Source organism: Neopsephotus bourkii, unplaced genomic scaffold (genome assembly GCF_033783945.1).
Source record: "Neopsephotus bourkii isolate Nb327-2 ecotype Australia unplaced genomic scaffold, CSIRO-AGI_Nbou_v1 NB_1589, whole genome shotgun sequence".
Classification (NCBI taxonomy): domain Eukaryota; kingdom Metazoa; phylum Chordata; class Aves; order Psittaciformes; family Psittacidae; genus Neopsephotus; species Neopsephotus bourkii.
The window spans coordinates 2,054,492-2,076,975 of record NW_026902065.1 but is presented as its reverse complement, the minus strand read 5'-3'; the positions used below and the strand labels follow the sequence as shown (position 1 = coordinate 2,076,975).

Below are 22,484 nucleotides of genomic sequence, written 5' to 3'. Positions count from 1 at the left end.
ATTCAGGAATTGTAATAGCCTACTACAGTGTGTTTTAAAATAATTTAATTTCATTTGGAATGCTTATTATATAGAGAACATTGGGAAGAACTGAAGCACAGCAAAAATAATAGGATTTTAAACAGCAGCCTGACAGTATTTCACTGTTTAATCTTAAAGAAAATATTTCATGAGACTCTTCCCCCCCCCCCCCTGCAATTTTTCCTAAGTTTTCTGTTTTTTCCAGACCAGACCTAGAGGAGAAAGGGAATAGATTTGGTTTGGGGGAGGGGGGTGGTTCAGAAGGCTTTGGGGATTCTTCTAGATTTATAGTTCTTCTCTTTTATTTCATCCCCTTCAGAGGGGGAAAGATAAGTAGACTGAATATAAAAAGAGAGGAGTATTAGGGAGAGCTTTGGCCTTTGAGAGGTTGCATGATACTTCATGCAGACCTTTGCATATTTTTTCCAACTTCTTTATATGCACGAACATTAGGTTGTATTTAACAGCATAACACTCCAACAAACCTGTTCATCACCCATCTAAAAATGCTGCTGCCCAGATGCAGAAGGATGAGGCTCATAACTGGAGGTCACTGGTGTTTTGCTGGATGGAGGAGGACGCTCTTTCTCTTGCGTGTGCATGTAGATGGTAACAAGGAAGAGCAGGGGCTTAGTACCAATCCCAGCACCAAGAAATACTCCTTTCTTACTGCCTTGGAGTGAAGAATGTAAGGTGTTAGTGTATAGCTGAGCTCAGACAGCCATCCCATGCTGAGGCAAATGCATAGGGCTGCAGGAGGGCTGTGTTTCTTGAGCCTCATATAGGGATTAACTGTGGTTTAGGATGTCATCCAAAATGTGTCTTCACGCATGTCTTCAGGTTAGAACAGAAAACTGTTTGCTTTAAGTCCAAAGATGGCCAGTCTGCTATGGCTTTCCTGGTGAGAAGTTTGCCACCCAGAGTTGGAGAAACTGCAGTGATTGGTGGTGGTGGCATTGCTCTGGGTGTTAACCACAATGAGTAGCCATGTTTTGTTTTAAACTAGATAATCTGAAGATGTGGATGTGACTTAGCACTGCTGATCTCACAGCTTTTTGCCCTTTGAATGGTGTTTAAGTCAGCTGTGATGCTCAGGCTGGTACTTCTTCCACATCAGGTCTCAGCAACGTTTTCTTTTTGCCATTGGAAAAATGCTACCCTTCTCCATCATCCTCTCTTGGCCTCCACAATTCTGAATCTATATATTTCCAAATTAATGAGTAGATCTCAGCACACTTTTAGGGATGAAAGGAAGGATTACTGCTTAAGCATAATTTAGAATTTGATTGTACATAACAATACTGATTTTCATTTCTCCTCTCAGCCCCAGCTGAGGAGATGGTGAAAGTTGGCATCCTCCCTTTTGCCTTTTCATCCTCTGCAACCAACAGGAAGGAGCACTGCAGGAGCCATACAAACCAATTCACGTCCTGTAAACAAGAGGTTAAACCTAGGCTTAGGAGCAGATACCAGAGTAAAAGTGCTTGCTGGAAAAGTGGCACCTGAAGGAGGGTTGGTTTTAAGTGATCTACTTATTTACTGCCAGAACAAAAGCCTTATTTGTCAGATATTTTTCGCAGATTAATCAGCACTATAGAGAAAGGACAAAGCTTAGTCCCTGTGAACGATTTGGTTCATGCAGTGTACTGCTGAGCTAAGTGGAGGTACTAGTCAAAACCTGAACTCAGATCATAGTGCTCCCTTCAGTGTAGGGTTTGGCCATAGGCTAGCAACCTGTGTGGGCATTCTCCACCTGTGGTGATAGATCTATTTATGAGGGCCCTCCACTGGGTTATTGCACAAGATCTCCATGTCCTCGCTTTCCCACTGCTTTCTGGACCTTTTGTTTGAGGTTCCTCCTCGCTGCAATCCACACTTCATCTGCCCTGTGTGTAACAGATAAAAAAGAGAAGTTGTTGAGATGTCCCTTCAGTGAGCACATGACAGATTAATGCAGTGCTTAAAAGCTAAGTAGTTCCTTGCCTCCAAGTGCTAAGTGGTTGCAGGCTTTCCTAGCCTCTCTATTGCTCTTGCAGCTCCCTCCGAGTGATGGACCTGAGCCTCTATTCACTGTCTATGCATGAAAGGGATTATAGTTTCTAATTAGCCCCAAATGACCTCCTGCTTTTCCCCCCTTTCCCCTGAGATACCCCCTATCATAAACCATAAAGCAATACATCTATTTATCAGTGAAATGAAGCAGGGGGGAAGATAATTTGAAAATATGAGTCTCCAACCTGCTAAGGCTTTACCTTCCCTTTCACTGCCATGCTGACCATGGGGTTACAGGGGCTGAACAGAGGCAGCTGTCACTTTCCTGGTCGCCATCTGCTGTCAGCACTCCTTTGGGGGCTCCCTGGCTCCCCCACAGATAAGATTCAGACACCTTTGCCTTCCTGGGGGCCGGGCCAGAGTCTTATCCCCATGCAGGTGGTTTTCTTCCTCCAGGGCCTCTATCTGATGCATTTGAGCCCACTCAGGTTTGATGGTTAGAGGCAAAAGGCATCGCCTTGGTGGGTGGGGGATGCTGGAGCTCCAGTCCTCCATCAGCCTTCTGTGATACACCACTGTATTGGGACAGGACTCCCTCACGTACATCACCCTTGAGGTGCAGACTCCTCTTCACCCCTGAACTCCTGTACATAACATCACACTTGGTGTTAAAAGAGCATTTTCCTTTCCTTAGGTTTGCAGTCCTCTCTGTCTCTGCTGTGCAGAGCACAGACGATCAGATAGGCCAGGGTGAGCACTCTTCACCTGGCCTTTTCAGCCATGGAGGCTCTTAAATTCAGAGTTTGAGCACGTGGGTCTAGGTCAGGCCAAAGAAAATCTGGGGACGGTGGTCCATAAGACAGTAGCAGTCTCCAAAGGGAAGGCTCTGCGTTAGGTCAGGAGATGAATAGCTCATCCGAGTCAAAGCTTGTTTTGTTTGGAGTTGACGTGGTTTAAGAGGAATCAAACACAAACATCATTCTTGCCACATTGGATTGGAGATTTTGAAGGTAAGAGTGTTGTTATAATAGGTATGTGAACTTGAGAAGGTTTAATTATTATTGTGGCTTCTTCATGGAATGTATCCAGTCCCTAATTTCTCAGTCTTCAAAGGCTTTGCAAACACTAAATCACACACAAACGCTACTCTGTAATATAAATAGAAAGTTCTCGTGACTGTGGGATAAGGGGAGATAAAAGGTCAGTGATCTGTGGGAGGCCACAGGGAAGCCACTGTCAAGAAACGGTCTGCTTGTATCCTGGTCCTCTCTTTTGGCACTAAATTCAGAGTTTGGGACCACAGATCCTTCGTTTGCTCTTCTGTGGGTGAGACAGTTGGCTGTTAGGAAAAGAAAAGGTTGCTGGGAGCAGCAAATTCACATGGGGGCATAGTATGGGCAAGTGGAGATAGCAGAGATGGGGAGGTTTCTGCAAGATGAGCTCAGTGGTGAATCTGTTGCATGTGGGATGCTCCATTGACTGTGGGTTATGGCACCCCAAATGCACCCACAGCCTCAGGCAGCTGGCTCTTGAATCTGGAATATACTATGTGCCAAGAATAGCATAGCTTTATGTCGGAAGTCACTTTGTGCTAAGAGCATTGTGCACAGTGAAATATGTACTAAATGCTTTATAGTGTGCATCCACCTAGCTCTCTGTGCACTCCTTTCCAGGTATAGGTGGGTCATTTTGAGTTAACAATGCAAAGACGTCCAATAAATCATTTGAGGAGAAGTTTCAGTCGAGCAGTTTTTGCTCAGCCCACTTTTGAAACGTAAGAGATTGATGCAGCACCACAGGTACAGCAAAACAGGGAGGAACAGCGTAGCTGAAATCCAGAGTGTATGGATGGCTGGGGCAGTTGACTGAGTAGATGGCTGGAGGCAGTCTGCTGTGGTACAGGAGATACAGTTCAACTACTCGTGTTCACCCACATTCATGCACTTACAGGCATAGGCTGGCGTGAGATGTAGCAATGCATCTCTTCAGTGCAGACATCAGAGGAAACAGGGAGGTAGGAAGAGAAACGTAACTAAAGTTTGGGAAGGATGCAGGATGGCCATGGCTACCAGCTAGCAGTCAGATTGGACAGGCTGTAGTTTTATTATCAGGGTTATAAATCATGTTTTCAATATAGCCTCCCCAGAGCTAGTCATGAGCAAACACAAAGACCCAAGTCTTTTATACTTAGGTGTGAAATGAGTCCGTGTCAAGAAAGTTGAGTTTTACACCTTGCTCACATGCTTGTAAAGGACTAAACTTCGGAAACTGCTGGCCATGACATGGAGTTGACATCTGGATTGCAGTTCCCTGACCAGTTATCTTCCTTTTCATGGTCTGGGCAGGACAAAGGAGAACATTAAGGGCTCTGAAGGACAAGCACAACCCTAGTCTACAGCTCTGGCCCCCTCTTTGCTTGGGGATGATGTTCACTCAGGTAACACTGGTGCTGTCAACATGCAGGGCATGATTCCCGAGAGCAGGCTACACACACTGGAGTAATGGGCAGCTGGATGAATGATCAGACCAGCATTATCAGACTGAGGGGCACTACCTGCAGGATGCTGCCATGCTAGAAACAGCCTGCTGCTGCTTCACATGGTGTCCTAACAGGACGTGCTGTGGATGGTGGGCTGCGATAGAAAGAGAGATCCTTTTCCCTCCTGTGCTTTGGAGAAAAGACATGGGCCAAAGAACTGTGTGGCTTCTTTTCAGTGTGCAAAAGGATCATCATTAAATTATTCTTGCAGTTTTAGGATATGTTTTTGTAACAAGAAAAACTTGAGGTAGGTGTCATAGGGAGTGGCCATGTAAGAATAGGTCCATGACCTCAGGGTCGTAGTTGGCCAGTCACACCCCCTGCTGAATGTTGTATGCTGTGGAATTTTATCCCTCTGAAAGCAGTGAGTCTGCTCATAGGCAGGCACAATTGGACAATCAGGTCCATCATGACAGACCATAAAATCCCAAGGAAGCTTCTCAGAAGTAAGCGTTGGGCATCTGTCATTTCCTCTTTCTTCCTTCCCTTTGCTTTTCTTCTTCCCCCTCTCCTCCCCCATCACAAAACTGGAAACGAATGCACTATATTGTAAATATTTGGCTTTAAAATAATAAAAGCAGTGATAATAGCTTTTACTGAAGCCAAAAAGCCTTTGCTGGTGACTGTGGAGCAGGCTCCAGCTGTCCACTTGTGTGCTGCATGTTGTTGTATATAATATACCATCCCCATAAAGACAGAAGCAGCTTAACTTTCCCTGTCACATCACATCTTTGGCTTGAAGTCAGTGAAGCTGTTCCTTAAATATTCAGTATTGCCTTAAACCAGGCCTGTGTCACATCATGTGCATTACATAATATTTTCAAATTTTAAATCAAATGTATGTGGACCTTGCGCTCATAAACTGTGCTGAACTGACAGCAGCAGTGATGGGAAGTCCTGGCTTAGTTGCGGAGGGGGTGAAGTGTACAGAAAGCAGCTATAGTGGCTGCTTTCCACACACTGGGGTATGCTGATGGTTTCATGGGTCCATTGCTAGCCTGTGTGTGAGGCATGGTGATCCTCCCCTGGGCTGACAAGCTCCAGCATGGAGCTGCATTGCCAGAGCTCTTCCCCATTCCAATCCAGGGCTGCAAGGCAGTGCCACCCTGGGGCTTGCTGCTGCCTTTGCTACTCTCTGGGAGCCTGCTTTCCAGTTCTGGATTCCCAGCTTCAGCAATAAAAATATCCTCAGATATCCCCCACCTCGCTGTTCAGTTTGTTTTCTACGTGTCTACCCCATACAACGTGCTGTTTTCCTCTCCCTGTTGCTGCCAGCAGAGCAGTTTGTGCGTTGGCTTGTGTTGCATACATTACGGAAGTGTTTATTTGGCTTAAATTAAAAACAAAATAAAATTGGCAAGGCCTTTCGTCAGGCAGATCAGCTCCTCGGTCTGTTCCTCAGATGGGTTGCAGGTGGTGGTACAAGAGTGAGCATGAGCACAGGGGCAGTGAGGCAGGGATCCCCACCAAGACCTTTGTGTGATCCCACAATCCTCAGGAGCCAGGTCCATGGAGTTAAAAGATCAACTGGGATTTTCATTTGTTATGTTTTCTGGTTGTTGTTTTTTTTTTTTTTTTTGTGTAATTTATTTGCCTTTCATATGCACTTAGCAATGCTGTGAGCAGGTAACCTTCCCTTGCAGAGCATTGCTGGTGCTGACCGCATCTCTGAAGAGCAGAGATGGCTGACACAAACTGATGGAGGGGACTTGCGTTTCTGTGCTTAGCCACAAATTCAAGGTTGCCCTTTGTGTCCAGATATACCATAGGTTTTACAGCTGGCAATGAGAACTTGTGTAGGTTGAGCTTCCCAGATGAGACTTGTGGCTGACTGCTGGAGACAAGACCAGTGAGTCCCGTCATGGAGCTGGTTTCACATCCGTGGGCTTTGGGGTGCGCTGGCCATGATGAAAGAGTGTTCTCCTGGTATATTCTTTGGAAGAAAATGGAGAAGAAAAAACATATTAGCAAGGAAGAATAGAAGCAGCAAAATGTGGTAGGGTTTGAAAACAACACACGTGCATCTCAAACTAGATGTTGACACTATACTACATTTTACAGAGTATGAATAAATACTGCCCATACAGTGTGTGCGTGTATCTGTCAGCTTCCTCATCTGTTCTTGGCACTGATCCCAGTGCACAGTTTTTGCTCTGAAGAATTTGCACCATAACTGGAGGAGGGAAAGGGCACCAGGGCATACAGTGAATTGTCTGAGGTTGTACTGTGGAATAAAATAGCGAGCAGTGATTCCTATCCTGCCTCCAGTCCTCTGCCTGTTGGGTACCAAGATCATAATGCAGCCTTTTATGCTTACTTACAGCCAGCCCCCTGTGAAGTTCAGTGCTTTATAGGTATTCATTATTTAAGCTTTGAATTATCTCTGATAGAGGAATGTTATAATAATTGTTAATATAGATATTGTTTGAAATATAACCAGAGATAACATAGGAAAGGCAAAAGCAAGATCTAAGCCAATCAGTTCTTGGTATAATGTGATTAAATGAGGTTTAAACATGAAAGGCATTAATACAGCTTTAATGGCATGAATCGGTTTGGGTTTTTTAAGAAGCAGTTGAGGAAACAGCATAAAAGGGTGAACTCCTGGTCGTATTGAGATTGATGGGAGCTTTGCCACTGATTCGAGAGAGGCTTGAGTTCCTCTAGCCTTGCATCAGCAGTGCTGCTGAGCTGCCTGCCGTGCCAATGTCATTCTTGCTGATGCTTTCCATCCCTACTCACCGTGCAGCTTCCTCTGATGCTGGATGTGTCACTGAAGTTGTATTGCCCCAGTGCTTGGGGAAGAATGAAGATGAAGTAATGCTGCTGCCTGTATCTGGGCCTAAATGGCATCCTGATTTTTATTCATTGCTCAGTACAGGAGTCAGAGGTCCCTCTGTCTCAATCCACTTAAATAAGACTAGTCATGTGCTTAATTTCAACAACATGCTTTAGTGCTGTAGTGGTTTGGGTCTGAAGAGTCTGAATTTAGTGCAGCTCCTTTTTCTCTGCTTTTGCAATTATTGTTAAAGCTGGATCTTGCAGCCAGCACTTCTATGCTGTTGTTTTGCCTTTTGGAGAAAAAGAGAGGAATTTACTTTTGCTGTCAGCAGTGTTGCTGGCAGTTAGATTGGCCAGTGCCAGACTTGGCAGTGCACATCTGCTGTGACAGAGTGGGCCAAGTGAAGGGGATCCAGAACTCTCCTGCTGCTTCTAGGTGTCTGCAGTTAATTTGGGGCAAGATAGAGGAGTCACCTCTGAGGCACATCTGCTTCTGCTGTAGATCTGATCCTGCAGGCTTTCTGCATGCACAGCTTCTCCTGGAAATTATGAGAATGCAGGGCTACAAGATTGGTTCTATCGTGACAATTTCCTGGCAGAAAGAAAAGACAGAAACTATTTTTAAATGAAAGCTTTGAATCAGAAGAATATTGCAGAGTGCAGCAAAAAATCGCGTTAAACCCCTGAAATCATGGACTCGGCAGTTTTCTCATGCCAGCGGTTTTCTTCTCTCCATGGTTTTAAGGCTGTGATTTTCGAGGACTGGGCTGAGCATTTTTCAACGAGACATTTCTATTCTCTCTGGTGCACGTTATCACAGCAGCATCATCATTTTCTGCATGAGTCAGATTAGAGGGGGGTGATATGTGCTGTGGTGTGTTCACAGGAATGGGGCTTTGCAGAAAAACCTGTAGCTCTGCCTTGCGCACAGTCAAAATCATACCTCTGTAAGTTTGCCCAGGAGTTCATTATTGAGCTTTTATTTTTTTTCCCCCAGATTTGGTTTTATGTTCCTACCTTGGGTACATTTTTAACTTTTCCTTCCAAGTTTCACTGCTCAGTGGTCACCTGGGAAAAGCAAATAAGAGAAAGTGTGTGACTTCTTCTTAACACTGGGAAATTATGTCCTCTTTTCCCCATCACTCCGTTTTGTATAGCTTAAGAATGACCCAAAGGGCTCTTGCTCAGGTTTTCATTTAAAACAAACCATCTGATTTGATCTGAGATCATTATTTTCCCCTAAAGCACTCTCAGAGTGAGCTGAAAGTGTGAAAAAAGACAGTTTATAATCGCAATTGTTTCCTTGCCTTTGATAGAGTGGTCACTAGTCAACAGAGGTAAAATTCACTGCCTCGGAGGGAGGCACTTTAGTTAATTAGTTACCATCAGTACTGTGCTAAGAGACTTCACTGCTGCTTTCCCATATATATCTGCCTGCTCATCTCACTTGCTGGCTTTACTGATCCTGGTCTGCATACTGCCTGTGGTTTCCCATACCCACCCTGCGAGGAAGCACCCGGAACCATTTCAGTAGATGGGAGACAACAAGCTTCATTCTCTAGGGCCATTTTAGAATCATAGAATCACAGAATGGTTTAGGTTGGAGAGAATGCTTAAGATCATCCAGTTCCAACCCCCCTGCCATGGACAGGGACACCTTACACTAGACCAGGTTACTCAAGGCTCTGTCCAACCTGGCCTTGAACACTGCCAGGGATGCAGCGTTCACAGCTTCCCTGGGCAACCCATTCCAGTGCCTCACCACCCTCACAGTAAAAAGCTTCTTCATAATATCTAACCTGAACTTCCTCTCCTTCAGTTTTAACCCGTTACCCTTTTTCCTACCACTACAGACCCTAATGAAGAGTCCCTCCCCAGCATCCTTGTAGGCCCCCTTCAGATACTGGAAGGCTGCTATGAGGTCTCCATGCAGCCTTCTCTTCTCCAGGCTGAACAGCCCCAACTTTCTCAGCCTGTCTTCATATGGGAGGTGCTCCAGTCCCTGATCATTCTCGTGGCCCTCCTCTGGACTTGTTCCAACAGTTCCATGTCCTTTTTATGTTGAGGACACCAGAACTGCACACAATACTCCAGGTGAGGTCTCACGAGAGCAGAGTGAAGGGGCAGGATCACCTCCTTCGACCTGCTGGTCACGCTCCTTTTGATGCAGCCCAGGATACAGTTGGCTTTTTGGGCTGCAAGCGCACACTGAAGCCGGCTCATGTTCATTTTCTCATCGACCAGCACCCCCAAGTCCTTCTCTGCAGGGCTGCTCTGAATCTCTTCTCTGCCCAGCCTGTAGCTGTGCCTGGGATTGCTCCAACCCAGGTGTAGGACCTTGCACTTGGCATGGTTAAACTTCATGAGGTTGGCATCAGCCCACCTCACAAGCGTGTCAAGGTCCCTCTGGATGGCATTCCTTCCCTCCAGCGTATCAACCGAACCACACAGCTTGGTGTCATCGGCAAACTTGCTGAGGGTGCACTCAGTCCCATTTTCTGTGCTCTGGAAACCTTAGGGGCTGGGTGAGCCTACTTCACAGGTCTTGCTCTTCTGCTAACGTGAAGCTTTCCTGTGCTTTCAAATTGTAGTTTTGGTTGCATGTTTCTGGTGCTGTCTTTTAGGAATTCCCCCCCCCTTTTTTTGTTCACCCACATGCCCCTTTGCACTCTCCCTTAGTGCTCAGTGCGTTACCTGACTGCCTCCTTCCTCCTTTCAAGGGGCTGGATTTCCCTGCCACTCTCTAACCAGGAGCATGCAGCTTTTGGTGCCACTCTGCATTGTTCTCACTGGTCATTTCTGGGGGGCTGTGGATGAGGTAGCTGTGTCCCATGCCCTGGCGTACCATCTCTTCTGGAGTGCTGAAGATGGCATTGCATACACACCATGTTTGCAGGAAAACATCTTCTGCAAACCTTTGGGAACTTAGGGAACCAGCACCTTGGCTTTGTCACACCACACCATGTAAACCACCAGTTGAAGTCCATCCTGGTGATGAGCAATGCATCGGATCCTGTCCTACCCTTTGCCATTTGCATATGTGAGGTTAAACAGAAGGGATAACCAACCCAGCATGTCTTTTGGTTTGAAAACTCAGGGGAGAGGCAGCTGAAAAGCCTAGCATTCACCCAGCTTCTGCTTCTTTCCAGGCGACCTGGTGTCTCGAGCGATGCACCACCTCCAGCCTCTCAACGCCAAGCAGCACGGGAACGGGACACCAATGCACCAGAAGCAGGGATCGTTCTATTGGGAGCCAGAGGCTCTGTACACCCTCTGCTACTTCATGCACTGTCCACAGATGGAGTGGGAAAACCCTAATGTGGAGCCGTCAAAAGTCACGCTGCAGACCGAGAGGTAAGAGCACTTAAATGTCGTGGTGAAGACCTTTTGTTAATAAATCAGCTTGGCTAGGTAACTGCTAATTACAGCTGGCATGTGAGAGGCTGCGGAGCAGTCTGGTTTGGTTTAGGATCACCTCTTTGAAATCTGTTTCTCTCACCGAAGCGCTGCGTGGCTAAACCAATATATATCAAAAGTGACACCCAGTGGCTGCATACAGCAAATTGGTTCCAGATGTGCACTCGGGAGAGATTTCCTTTTCCTTTTGTTGTTGCTCAGCTATTCTGTGTTTTGGAAAAGAAAATGAGAACTTCTATTTCTGGCTTAGCAGGTTTGGGTTTAAATGTGTTTTTTCTGTGCGTTAATAGGGCTCAACAGCTGCGACTTGGGAAGTGGAAAATGAATAGAGTAGTGTGTGGAAAGGAGAGGTCATTAAAAGATGCTGGGCTCCAGCCACGCCGAGTACCCAGGCACAGGAGTAACCTGGGGAATGTCCTGGGCAGTGATGTGGCAGGCTCCAGTTGTGCTGCTGTTGTCCCCACTCCATGGATGGCCAGGGATGTTGAGGCATGCTTGAGGCCCCATCGGTCTCAGGGTTTGCTCTAAGTTGAGAAGAGTATGCAACTGAAGTCAGTGATGGGGTTACCAACACCAGCAGGCAGGCAATGTGCCCAGCACAGGGCAGCTCTTCACCCAAGTGCTGTAGAAAGCAACCAGGACAGCCTGCTGGCCTGGAAAATAAAGCCATCTCCTGTCAGAAGCCCAGCAAGCCCTCTGCTAATGCAAGCCTCTGCTTGTGTGCTGAGAGGCACAGGATCACAGAATAGTTTGGGTTGGAAGGGACTTTCAAAACTCATTTAGTCCAACCCCCTGCAATGAGCGGGGACATCTTCAGCTAGATCAGGTTGCCCACAACCACACTGATGCTGTGCTATTTCCCTGCCATGGTTCTCCCCAGCTCTAAACCAGGCTTCCCCAGTACCAAGATGAGAGGACCAGCAGGTGCTTGGGGAGTGCTGGGTATGCATTTTGAGGATGGGTATCATGGTGACGCAGATGGAAGCTGTTTTTTCAAACTGGGCTCCAGATTTACATCCCAGTACATACATTGCACTGTACATGTGTGCCAAACTGTCATCTGCATGTATGCCCTGAGAACTGCGCATATAGGGTTTGGTTATTGTTTCAGTATGAGGTCTGCATCTCAAAACCAGCATTTGAGAATCTAATCATATGTGTAATTATAAATGGTATATAATATGGTGTCTTCATTGAAATACTTTTGTTTTGATTCACAGAAAAGCATACAAGATGAAATTCTGGCATTAATGATGTTATTGGGAATTCTGCCATTTGCCTTTGGATAGCATTTTGTTTCTTTTCAAGTTTGGGTCGCTCCGTGGGCATGTTTGTTGCTTTTTGCTCTATTGTTCCCGAAGTATGAAAGAATCCAGAATTCTCTCTTTTTTCCAGATTATTTTTAATTTCATGGTTTGTCATGCAGCCTTGTTATTGCAGAAGGCAAAAATTTGTGTCCAAGAGTGGTCAGTATGCACAAAAGATAACCAAAATTAGAAAATGCCCTCATTTGATCTATAGTCCCCATCCAGTGGGAATATATATAAAAGTGAATAGTACTGAGGCTCTGGTTTTGTAAGATTTCAGCAGATTTCTCTGTGGAAAGTGAAAAGGGCAGGGGGATATTTGAAAAATCACTTTTAACATTTGCTTTAATAGGTTTTCCTTTCTCTGAGGTCACCTTTATGCATGTTCTCTTGGTTAGAGCAGTTGAACGGGTGACTAGTTAAAGTGATTGTTCTTCTTTCCTTTATTTTGAATACTCCATCTGGCAAGACGTCTTCCTTTGGCAGGGCACTTGAACAACTGCGGTGTGTGGTTAGGGCCAGAGCAAGTACTTGGTGTTATTGCCAAGAGCTTGTGGCCACTTTTGGAAGGAGCAGATATCTCTGCTGTTGCCTAATCAAGCATGCGTTAGTGCTGGAATGGGGGTGATGCAGGGTTAAGCATGAGCCTGGATATTTCCATGGGGTTGTGCTCTGGAGCTTTACCAGCTGGATGTAACCATCCTGTGCTGCAGAAAGGAGAGTGGTGAAGCTGACTTCTCTTTAGTGCTGTGAGGAGCATTCCTACCCATTTCCCATATTTATTGTTTTTTTACATGCAAGCATGCTTTGTGGTCCATTACTTATTTATGATGGTTTTGGTTTCCATAATAGTTTTTGTGCGTTGCAGGGAAGTGGGTTTGTTAAACATGACTTTTTCATATGCAGAATATTTGCCAACTTTGTGCCATAGCTATATGTTGTATTCTGTCCCTTCTTCTCCAGCTGTGTCAGTTGGTTTTATGTTGAAAGAAGCCCAGAAGGAAGCAAAGAGGTCCAGGCATCTTTCCCCACCCTTGGCCTCTCTGTATCCCTGCTGGTGCAGAGAAGCCAGGAATACACGGATCTGATTGTAGGCAGTATTCCCATGAAATGGGGATTGTTTGTGGCTTATATGAAGCCAAACTGGCTGCTGTCTTGGCTCCCTCCTCTCTGACCATGCATGCCCGGGGTTGAGAGTGTTGTGGGATGCAGCCAGAGAGCTTCCCCACTGCTTGCAGGGCTTGGCTGGCCCCATAAGAGCTGTTGCTGTATTTCCCACCCATTTCCAGCCCACTGGACTGCAGTTTTGAACGAGGTTGACTTAGGAGGCTGCAAAGGCTCTGCGTGTCCTTTGGTGGAGGCTGGATATGGGAGGGAAGCTGGTGTGGCAGTGATCCTGTCTGGCTTAGCACTTTCCAGCACAGAGAGTGGTGCCTCCTTCAAAGTCTTGGGGGACACATAAATGGGATGTTTGCATTTGAATAAATCTGGCTCTTTTTTTTTCTAGGGAGTGTTTCTTTGTGTTTGCTCTTCATGGAGGGAAAGAAATGAGGTTGCGGTGTATTTTTAATAGTGTTTGTCTTTACATAAAATGATAGGGAAAACTGATTATACACTGAGGCTCTTGCTTGGGGGGGCTCCTTTCATGGGAGGCAAAGGAGGTGGAAAGTGGCCAGGATTGCTCAGAAAACCTGGAAAATATTCTCTACTTCCTAAGTGCCAACAAACTCAACCATAAGATGGATGTGTGACATCCTGCTACCCAAAATTTATATTCTTCTTTCAATCTGGTCACTTTGGAAGAAACACTCTGATCTTTTGGTTGTGTTGCGGCACCAACACAAGGTAGTCCTGCTGGGGTGGGTTATCTAATGGCCCCAGGTACCATGTAGGTAGCTATTCTGGTAGCATGGAGTTACAGGCAGGGGTTTGGACCAGTCTGTGGAGAATGTAGACAGCTATTTTAGCAGGCATGAAGGTACAGGAGCGTGTGGGGTAGACTTGTTTGTGGGGTTCTCCTTTCCAGGCATGATGTGATGGAGGCATTTCTCTTTGTGCCAGGTATTGTCTGCAAAAGTGCTGCTCCCTCCACCTGCAGGCAGCTGTTTTCTTTATTCACTTTCCCTGGAATTAAAAATAAAGGAATTGTAGATGAAGCCACTTTTGCCAAGATATCTTTCTCGCTTGCTGCTTCTGGTTTAATAAAAGGATCTGTCTCGTGGTTGCGTTTTGCTTCCCAGCCTCTATAACACTTCCAAAATTATGGCAAGTAATTTCTTAAGGACCGGAAAGCGCAAATCTGTAGCTGCAGATTTGTGTGATGTTTTTTTCTGTAAGTGGTTCCTTACCCACTTTTATCCACAGCTATATTGACAGAGTCCTCATTACTTCCTAACTCTCCATGTTCCCCATTAACAACTCATTGAGAAGCAGCAGCTCAGCCGGTCCAGAACCACTCATTAATTCTGCACACAGGCAGCAAAGTTCCTTCTCCACCGCTTCCTCTGCTGCTCCACCTTGGAGGAGCATTAACTCCCTGTACTACTCCAGTGCTTCCTCTGCCACTCTGCTTTGGGGGAGCATTAACTCTCTGTACCACCCCACAGCTTTTAGCTTTTCTCCTCAAATCTTCATTGAGTTGATGGGGATGTGTCTGGTTCTAACCTTTGTTTCACTTTTCCCTCGCTACTTTTGCCTTTATGTGGAGCAATCCCTTAGGAAACTCCCATGGGCAATTGCTTGCTTTTTATTTTTGTGCCTGCCTTGCATCTGGACACACACAAAAATATACATGTCCCTTATGCATGCACGCATGCAAATTATAGCCTGTAGTCACTGATGATTAACGGGAAGGTTTGGGGTTACTGTCTGAATTTTGGTTCATGCTTTGGATACTTATTAGTGTACCTGGTTAATTAATGTGAGGAGTGTTCCACTACTATAAAATAACTTGAACCCTTTCAAAGCATCTTCATAACTGGTACATGTCTGTAGTACAGATTATACCCATAGATCAATTTCAATAAGAAGGTAACTAGGAAAATGCATCTTTGATTTAAATTATTATGTGGTATGAACTCCACGGATAGGGCAATCTCCAGCAAAGGCCCACAGAAGAGTGGAGGAAATGATGGGGAGTGCTGATGAAGAACAGGTAAAGCACTAGCACTGGGAATGTGGAAACCCTGCTATGAAACCTGAATGAACCTAGCAGCCTATAGCTGAAGAAGGGGTACTGCTTGATGTGTCAGTATGGCATAGTCCCATATAACCCTATATATTTTTACCCACTGTCTAATGGAAAATTTCACATGGTAAAACCATGACTTTGCTGAACTCAAAGTTACACTGGAGTTGATATGAATGGGAACTACTGAAAAGAAATCCCAGATCCATCTTTACATAAATCCTCTAAGTTTGCTTCCTAAATATCAAACTTACCACTCTTTAATGATACCTTCAGAAATGGTGTTGGCAGCTGCTTGCAGCATATGAGATAGCACATGTTACGAGAGATAGTTCAGGCAAGTATTCATAGCTCGACTGTCGAATGCCATATGCCCTTTCTGGGCTAGGACTGTATTCTGCATCTAGACTTACACTGACCATGGGATGGCTAGAGGATATTTTGAATAGAGAGAAATTGCCTGCAGCACTGCGAGAACAGCGCATTACTGGGGCCATTCTGCGCCATGCTCCCAATGCTGGCATCTCTTCAGGAATTTATGCCACAACCAGCCCTGTCAAATCTGATGTCAAAACTGGCTGTGAAATATTTCCCTGTTGTGGTTGCTGGCTGAGTCATCGCTTTGACTCGGTTGTGTTTCAAACTTTGGTCATTAATATTTTTAACACAGGAGAGGCAATAGCAATGGTGCATTCAAATGCTGGATGCAAGTTTAAAACCCATGACTTGCAGAATACCTTGTGCAGACTCTGGAGCACTGATGTCTTGTAGAATCATAGAATGGTTTGGTTTGGAAAGGACCTTAACGATCATCTAGTTGTCCTGGTACACAAAAGTATAAGGGTAAACCCTCCCCCTGCCTAGGCGAGTCTCATCAAGGCTTGTGCAAGAGCAATGAGATTTGTTCCTGGTTACCCTTAGCTGGGTTTCTGGGGCAGCAGAGGAGCTGCCTGGGGATAGCTGCATGGACTTGGATGGTACTCCCATTGGCACCGCTGGGTCCCTGGGTGGGATTGAGACTGGCAGCTTTTTGAAGGCATCAGGAAGTAATTGCTCTCTCTGAAGACAAGTAGCTTATGGTGTAAATATAAAATAGGAGTTTTGCAGCCCAGAAACCCATCTGAAATGTATGATAAACATTGGAAAAAACATGCTTTTCTATCCTCCAATAACACCAAAAGCAGACTAGAATTGCATATATGGTTTCATCATGTGCTCTAAATCAAAACTGTCGGAACTGAGGATGCTTTTCAATTTCTATATTGGAATTTTCTTTGAAAGCCATTCACGAAAACATAACTAATCAAACCAATGAAACATTTTTATGATATTAAAGTTGCTGACTCATATCTGCAAGCAGAAACATCTCTCTACCTTTGTTTAGATAGGCTTTTCCTTGTAAAAATGTCTTACATTTCTCAGGAGCACCTTAACTCTTTCTTGCTCGTTTTTCCAATTGTACACAGCAGTGACCTGCATGTAGCACTTTGGCTGCCATTGCCACGACGGTTTGCAGTCACCACTCTGTTGGAATGAGTGAAGAAACTCAAGACCCACCACAGCAGTAGCTAAAGGATTCTGCAAATAGAAATCATCCAAAGCAGTTGTTGTAATTGAACCATATAGAACGTGTTTAAGGCAGAGCAAAGTCAGATCTCTATAGCTGTATCCACAGCTGGTGAAACTGAGGGACGGACAGCAGAAGGCAGCTGTGGGAATTCACAGCTGAGTAGGATTAGCCCTCAGGAGTTTCTCCATTCCCGTCATGATGCAGACCATCAAGCTGGTCCTCTCTGTAAAAGTTGATTTAATATATTCATGAGCGTGGGGGGGAGAGAGGGGGGGGGAAGGGTTTGGCATCAGAAGAAGAGCAATGTGGAGTGCTGCTAGATACCCCCCATAACATCTGCATTCCCAATGAGCCATTTTGTATTTTGAAGTGCCCCAAAGGCATCAGACCTGAAAAAGACAAGATAGGTTTGATGTCCAGTTGGGCACGAAGGGGTTGTAGCCCCAATGAAGGGAGGGTGCCAGAGAGAGGCATGGGTGGAACCTGCCACATGTGAGGGTGATGTGGAGAAGGACAGAAGGATGTGTGATAGACTAGATGGGGGGGTAAGGCAAGCGGTTGTCCCTTGTGCAAGGTGCCAGCTGGGTATTGTCTGCAGATATCTGCACAACACAGGAACTCACGGCTCCCTAAGCTATCCCAAAATAGATGCAAGAAGGGCACTGGGCAGGAGGAAGGAGCAGGAAGGAATGCTGCATGGAGGGAGGAACCAGGGATGTGGGGGTTTATGGAGCACTCATAACTCTTTTCTATTCAAGTAGGGACCTGGGTAGGGCATGCTTCAAGAGGAGCTGTCTGTCCACTTGCTGAGGACTGGGGAGATAATGCCCGGAAGGGTCCAACCCTTTGGAATCTGCTTTTTGCTGGCTTCCCCCATCCTTCCTCCACTTCCCAGGTCTTTTGCGTGGGATGGAGATTGCTGTGTACAGAGGTCTCTCCTGCATCCTGATCTGGCATGTTTTTCCCGTTAGATGACAGCTCAGGAAAACAGAAGCCTGTGCCAAAACCCACCTTTTTTGGGATATTACTTCAGCTCATGCTTAACTTTGAACCTCAGTAAATTAAAGAGGATGGGAGCATGAGTTGAACATTAAGTGCAGGTATAGAGATGGGCTAGAGGCTCACTGACTCACACCCCAGTAAGGTGCTTCTGCAGCAGTCGGGCTGCTCCTGACTTCCTTCAGGCAGTCAAGCCCAGCACGTTCTTACCCTGGTTAGGTTAATTTAATTAAGATATGCACTTCCAAAGCACGTAACTGGTGGCTTATCTGCTGTGTGTCTGCTCTGGAACATGAAAGTACCAAACTCTGCCTTTGTACCAGAGATAAATCAGTGTATTGATGCGATGCATTAGCCCAACCCATTTTCACACAGTGTCATTTGAAAAGTGAAATGTTTCTTACTGATGTCACATTGTCCTGTGGGTTATCACACCCCTATAGCTTTGTGTTCCTGTTTCTTCTTTGGCACACAAACAGTATTTAAAAATGAAAAAAATCCCCTTCACGTGGTGCATAGACTCTTGGAGGGTATTTTTAACCTATTGCACTCAGCCATATTTGGTTCTCTTCTCAAAATACAAATTCCCTGACATGCTCAGATATGCAGTTGGGATTTTTTCCCCTTGGAAAAAGGTAGTATTGTGAATAAACCTCACATCTTCGTGTAGGGGCTGAAATTGGCCTTTAGAAAAAATTCCCCTGCCTCCTCAGAACACTGATCCTCTTCCCTTTGGGGACTTACTGCACCAAACAGCTACATTCGTTTCCATTTCTCTGTTGAATTTTGCAAGACGAGGAAAGGAAAAAAAATGCAGTTTTATAGTGCATTTATCACAGTTCCTGTAAATAATTTAGTTGCTCTGCTCCTCACTGTGGCGAGGGCAGATTTTGTGCTGGATGAGCTTCTGACCTGCGCAAGAGGAGGAGGAAGCATGAACCCCAACCCAAGACCCCTGTTCAGCCGTAACCCTCTGCTTTTCCCTTCACCCAACACACGTTATAGGAAGGTTCCATACAAGCCTATCTTAATTTCTCTGGTCCAGACCATGTTTGCTCTTGCAAACCATAACCTAGAATTGAATTTCCCTTTCCTTGCACCAGGTTCTGTAGGTAGCTATATGCATTTTTACACTTCTAGTGTGATTTGCAGCTCCCTTTCCACTGTTTGCTCAGCAAGTGATGAAAACAACTCCCACCGATCACTTGTCCCCAGCTACTTAACGCTGAGAGAGTGTCAATTCTGCTTTGATGACACATGTCACCGTTGACCTGGGAAGCAGGTCGCCTTCCAGGAGCAGATACACCCCTGCTTCTCCCTCCTCTGACTGCTGCTATCATCACGACAAATTAGGTGGGTTATGGAAGTCGTTTCACAGGAGCTGTGGGAGAAGATGCTCTGTCCTTATCTACCTTCTTATGTTGTCATGGCAGATCTGGGGAGAGCAAAAAGCCTTGGAAGGAAATGCAGCCTGGTCTTGAGGTGATGGATAGAATAATGATGAAAGTGGCAAGTCAGCTAAAAATGTCATATTTCAGAAAGAGGTTGCTCATTTAAGATCCCATGAGATTTGGGGGCCAGGCATCCTAGGGAAAGTTAGTGGCCTCAGGGCTTCTCTGTCCTCTGGCACTTTTGAAATATCCCTCCTCAAGCATATTAATATCAGCTGTGTAAAATCAAGTCTTCAAAAGAGAAATAAATGGCATAAAGAGCTATAAATAGGAAAAGGATATTCCAGAATCAACATCTTCTTAAATAATTTTTCTCCTTTTGTGGTAAAGTTATATATTTAAAATGTAAAGTATTTGCCTACTGGGCACCTAATCCAGAGTTTGTTTTTTTTCCCTTCTTCTATGAAAAAGGACTGCAGAAGGAAAGGTGAAAAAGAGAAAGCAGTGTTAACGAAAAGGATCAGGAGAAGGGAAGGGAGCAAAAGCAGGGAATGGTGCTGCACTAATAAGAACATTTCTGATATTAGAATGATATACTGAGCTAATAAACAGAAGGAATATGCAGTTAAAGAGGAGGGGAAAGGAAGCCACATAGGGAATGAGGCAAAAGAAAAAGATTCAGAAGGAGGTAAGAGCAGGTTAATTGCGGACATTCCTTGAGGACAGTAGTCATTTACTAGTTTCATATCTTTTTGTTCTTGTTAATGTTATATCAGTGTGTTAAAATACCAGTGTAGCCATGGTATTTACTTTACACTGTGGATAAAACAGTCTCATTGTGTCCACATAGTTTTCAGCAGTCCTTTCTAATCACAGGACTTTCAGCACGGTTTTCAAGTAACTCTTGGACAGATACACTGATTTTTAATGATTTTACGATTTTTAGCATTGTATAGTATATTGTTATAAAGAGGGGTTTCTCCTTTAAACCTTCCTACATACCTGCCCCACACAGACTTTGTTTCCTGTGTACAGCTGTGGAGGAGACACCTGTTTTGGACACCCCAGCTGGATGTTGAAGCAGACAAAAACCATGTTGAAGACAGAAGGGCAGTAGCTACAGCCTTCATTGCTCTGGGGATTTTATCCACCTTGATCTAGCAGGCAGTTATCTTCCAAGGTGTTCAGCTGCAGATGTTTCATTTGTTTTATCTCCAATCTAGGGCTAGTTTTTGTTTAAGATTTGGCTTTTTGCTCTTGGTCCCCGAATAGTTTTTAGCATAGATGAAACAAACTGTATGTTGTGTGTTTTATCTAAGGCTTGGGCAGCTCTTGCTGTCTAAGACTTGTGAAGGACCACATCTTTGATAGCATCCACGCTTTGCTCAAGTGGTGGCTGTGGCTCAGAGTCCCACCACCCACTTTGGGGTCAGTTCTGTGTATTTTTGCTCAAGTGTCAGAACAGTTGGTACCCAGAGGTATAGCAGTTTGGTGCCACTTAAAGTGAAACAAACCATTCTAATTTCTGATGCTGCTTGCAGGTAACTTCCACAGCACAGCTGCGAAGGTCCCTGCTTTCAGTGCTGAGCATGAGGTGCACATTGCGTTGGTAGTTGATGCTGGAGACTTCCTGGGGCATCACCTCTCCATCCCCGGCATTTCAGGGTGGGGCATCCGATCTCTCTACCCATCTTTGTTCTCCTGCCCCTATTGCAAAGTGGCAGGGGAGTGTACCCTGCCTGGCCCATCAGCTAGAGCAGGACATGGTCTTGTGCTCTCTTTTTGGAATACACTGAGTGAAGGATGGGGTGAAGGGAGGGCTTGCCAAGCAGGTGCACTGACCTCATAGGAGTACCATAAATGAATGTGGCTCATAAATTTCCCTCTTCAAATAATCCAGCTCCTGAGACAGGGTGAGACATTTTGATTTAGACCTGCTGGAAATTTGCTGAGCTGGTTTGCTCTCCCGTGCTTTCAGTTTGCTTGTTTCTTTCGCTGTCTCTCTGTATATATATATATTCTCACACACATGCACACACACGCACTCCGCTGCTCTCTTTACATACACCTTTTATTTTGATGCTAGGGTACTGTAGCACTCATGTCTGTGTGCTTTCCCAGGCCGTTCATTGTGCTGCCTCCCCTGATGGAATGGATACGGGTTGCTGTGGCTCACGCAGGGCACCGTCGCAGTTTCTCGGTGGACAGCGATGACGTACGGCAGGCAGCGAGGCTCTTACTGCCGGGAGTTGACTGCGAACCTCGACAGTTAAAGTAAGTCCACACAAAAAAATCAGCTGCTTTGTGCAAAACGTGTCTCTAGTCACAGCGAGCAGGCAGGCAGAGGGCTCTCTTTCTGCCTTGAGAGGTGCATGGATGCTCGGGCTCGTCGCCGTGCGCGTTGCAAAATCGGCTCCTGGTATTTATTTGCTCGCATCCGTAGATAAGCTGGTTGCATGGTAATGGGTGTCTGAATATATCACAGCTGGATCGAGCCCGTAATCTGCTCCTCAGAGCTCAGACGGGGTTCGGTTGGGGGTTTTTTTCCTCTTACTCTTAGGTTCTGCTTGCTAATGAGGGGCTGAAATCTTCTGCTAATTGTCTGCTTCACGTTGCTTTGCTATACAATACTGAACTGTAATTGGCAGGGCTGCAGATATTTTTCAGGGCTTTGTTTTCAGTATTAATGCTTAAAGGGCACATTTAAACTTACAGGTAAGACCACCTCTTGCAGTAGAATCATATTTTTCATGAGGATGTCAGTTCAAATTAGTTGGAAATGTCAGCCTAGATAATTCGACTTTTTCATGTATCAGTTGTGACCTTTTGGTTTTCTAATGAAGTCTTAAAGTATTTATTGCCAGGGTATGCTTTTAGTGTCTGTTTTGCCTTATTATTATGTACATGTATAAAAGCATGATCTAGGCCTGTTCTGGAGTCAAGAATATATTTGTGTTTGATTTTCGTATGGAAAGGAATTCTGAATCCGCAAAGCAGAAATTACTCCCTGCTATTGCTTCACAAATTTGTACATAAACCCCAGTTTTCAGCAGTCTTGCCTCTTCATACAGCAGTAGGTGCATTCTTTCTTGCAACACAGAAAGCAGAGGGATGATCTACATGATTAGCTGTGACAACATGCATCAGAGCAGCTGCTTCTGTTGACTCTGGCCTTAACGTGCTCTTTCACCAGAGAGTATAATACTTGGAGATTTGCATAGGCTTTTTATAGTCACAGCTATTCAATATCTAATTGAAGAAATATATTGAATTTCAAAAG

At 45.2% G+C, this 22,484-nt stretch overlaps 1 protein-coding gene across 3 annotated transcripts in view; it reads left to right on the top strand.

The window, feature by feature from the left end:
• The window catches only part of ABTB3 (ankyrin repeat and BTB domain containing 3), a 172,589-nt gene that overhangs the window by 104,175 nt on the left and 45,930 nt on the right, over positions 1 to 22,484 (top strand). For all 3 annotated transcript variants that reach the window (XM_061371819.1, XM_061371818.1, XM_061371817.1), the window contains exons 3-4: positions 10,483 to 10,687; positions 21,326 to 21,478. In XM_061371819.1, coding sequence (XP_061227803.1) covers positions 10,483 to 10,687; positions 21,326 to 21,478 — 358 coding nt within the window. The remainder of the gene's footprint in view (positions 1 to 10,482; positions 10,688 to 21,325; positions 21,479 to 22,484) is intronic.